This window comes from Egretta garzetta, unplaced genomic scaffold, assembly GCF_000687185.1.
Source record: "Egretta garzetta isolate BGI_Z169 unplaced genomic scaffold, ASM68718v1 scaffold936, whole genome shotgun sequence".
NCBI lineage: Eukaryota > Metazoa > Chordata > Aves > Pelecaniformes > Ardeidae > Egretta > Egretta garzetta.
Genome location: NW_009260034.1, coordinates 25406 through 27715, shown reverse-complemented (window position 1 = coordinate 27715; position 2310 = coordinate 25406). Strand labels below are relative to the sequence as shown.

General features: G+C 67.4%; 1 protein-coding gene across 1 annotated transcript in view; it reads left to right on the top strand.

Moving 5' to 3' along the window:
- The window catches only part of APC2 (APC regulator of WNT signaling pathway 2), a 10519-nt gene that overhangs the window by 4207 nt on the left and 4002 nt on the right, over nucleotides 1-2310 (top strand). The window contains exon 4 of the mRNA XM_035896562.1: nucleotides 1-2308. This exon is cut by the window's left edge and continues 71 nt beyond it. Within this exon, the coding sequence (XP_035752455.1) occupies nucleotides 1-2308 (2308 nt within the window). The remainder of the gene's footprint in view (nucleotides 2309-2310) is intronic.

Genomic DNA, 2310 nt, shown 5'->3' with positions numbered 1-2310 from the left:
CCGGGGGTCCCGGAGGGGGCCGAGCCGGCTCGACCTCAAGAGCATCCTGGGCGGCAAGCCGGAGCGCATTGAACCCCCCGTGCTCAAGGGCAGAGAGCCGGCCGAGCCGGACAAGCCAGAGCAGCGGGACCTGCCTGAACGGGCCAAGAAGACGGTGACTTTCCCCAGCCCCAAGGTGCTGGACAAGGAGCCCGAGTGGAAGAAGGAGGCGGGCAGCAAGCTCTCCCCCGACCCCCAGGTCCACACCATCAAACTCTCCCCGTCCTACCAGCACGTCCCCCTGCTCGAGAGCCTGGCCAAGAGCGGTGCGGTCGCCGGTGCCGGCCACCACCCCTCCCTCCTGGGCAGGAAGCAAGCCTGGCTCCCTCCTGCGCTGCTGCAGACGGCCGAGACCTTGAGCAAGATCCCAGAGAAGCTGCCTGCCCACCCGCCAGCCACGACGGAGCAGGAGTCGGTGCAGAAGTATTCGGTGGAGGACACCCCGATCTGCTTCTCCCGGTGCAGCTCCCTCTCCTCCCTCTCCTCGGCCGACAACGTGCTGGACGGGCAGAGCCACAGCGAGAACGACCTAGACAGTGACTCCTCCCTGGAGATCCTGGAGATGGAGGAAGGGGACGGGGAAGGTGAGGACAGGCGGCAGGAGAAGGAGAAGGTGGCAGATCTGGGTCCAGCCACTCCGGTGAGGATTTCCCAGCCCATCACCATCCCCTTCCCAAAGCGTGACAAGGTCTTCCTGCGAGAGACATCACCATCACGCCAGGAGGACCTCACGCCCTCGAGCTCCTCGGAGAACTACATCCAGGAGACGCCTCTGGTGATGAGCCGCTGCAGCTCCGTCAGCTCCCTGGGCAGCTTTGAGAGCCCCTCCATCGCCAGCTCCATCCAGAGCGACCCTTGCAGCGAGATGATCAGCGGCACCATCAGCCCCAGCGAGCTGCCCGACAGCCCCGGGCAGACCATGCCGCCCAGCCGCAGCAAGACGCCCCTCTTCGAGCTGGGCTGCCAACCAGAGAAGGAGACCAGCCAGTTCAACATCCAGTGGGAGAACAATGTCAAGAAGTTCATGGAGATCACTGACTTCAAGGAGCGCTTCCAGCTGCCCCAGGACCTGGACTCCATGGTCTACTTCACGGTGGAGAAACCCAACGAGAACTTCTCCTGCGCCTCCAGCCTGAGCGCCCTGCCCCTCCACGAGCACTATGTCCAGAAGGACGTGGAGCTCAAGCTGATGCCCACCTTCCCGGAGAAGAACAGCCTGAATTTCGCGGCTCACGAGAAGCGGGAGGAGCGGCGGGAGGAGCGGTACCTGGAGGGCCGGCGGCGGGCTGACCGCCCCGAGCCCCCTTCCGACGATGACATCGAGATCCTGAAGGAGTGCATCAGCTCCGCCATGCCCTCCCGCTTCCGCAAGGTGAAGACCTCCCTGCTCTCCGGCCAGGTCCTGCACCCCCAGACGAAGAAGCCGGTGCACGTCCCCGTCTACATGCTGGTGCCAGCCCACGCACACCCTGCTGTCCCCAAGCACCTGCGCGCCACCGCCCGCGACCTCTTCAAGGACGACGACTCCTTCACCGACTCGGCCGATGGGACCCCCGTCAACTTCTCCAGCGCTGCCTCGCTGAGCGATGAGACTCTGCGCTACCCGGCTGCCGAGGAGGCTCAGCATCCCCGCGGCCCAGGGACGGGGCGCCCGGCCGGGGTCCTGCCCGAGGGGCACCACCAGGCGGGCAGCGCCGGCACCGTCCAGGCCAGGAGAGCCGCCTCCAGCAGCTCGGCCCCTGCCCGGCTGAGCTCGGCTGGCAAAGGGAAAGCGGGGTTGAGCCGTAGCCAAGGTGGGGAGGGGAAGCGGGGCCAGGCCCCCCCGAAGAGCGGACCCAGCCTGGAGCTGGAGGTGGAGAGGACCGGTGGTCCCCCCGGGAGGAAGGATGCTCCCCAGGAGGACGGGGTGGCCTTCCAGTCGCTGTGCCACACCACGCCGACGGAGGAAGCCGTCTACTGCTTCTACGAGCAGGACTCGGACGAGCTGCCCGAGGCAGGCAGGGAGGTGTCCGGCAGCAGAGCCCAGCCCGGCCGGGCACCCAGGAGGGAGCGCTGGGGGGGCTCCAACCCCCACAGGGAGCCTGAGCCCGGTCCCCGGCCGGTGAAGGCGAAACCACAGAACAACCTCATTGCTGACGAGACGCCGCCGTGCTACTCCCTCAGCTCCTCCATGAGCTCCCTGAGCGATGCCAACCTTTCCGATGGCGAGGAGCGGGGCCAGCCCTGCGGCAAAGCCCCCCGGCCGCGGTCGGCTGCAGCGGCGGGGCAGGC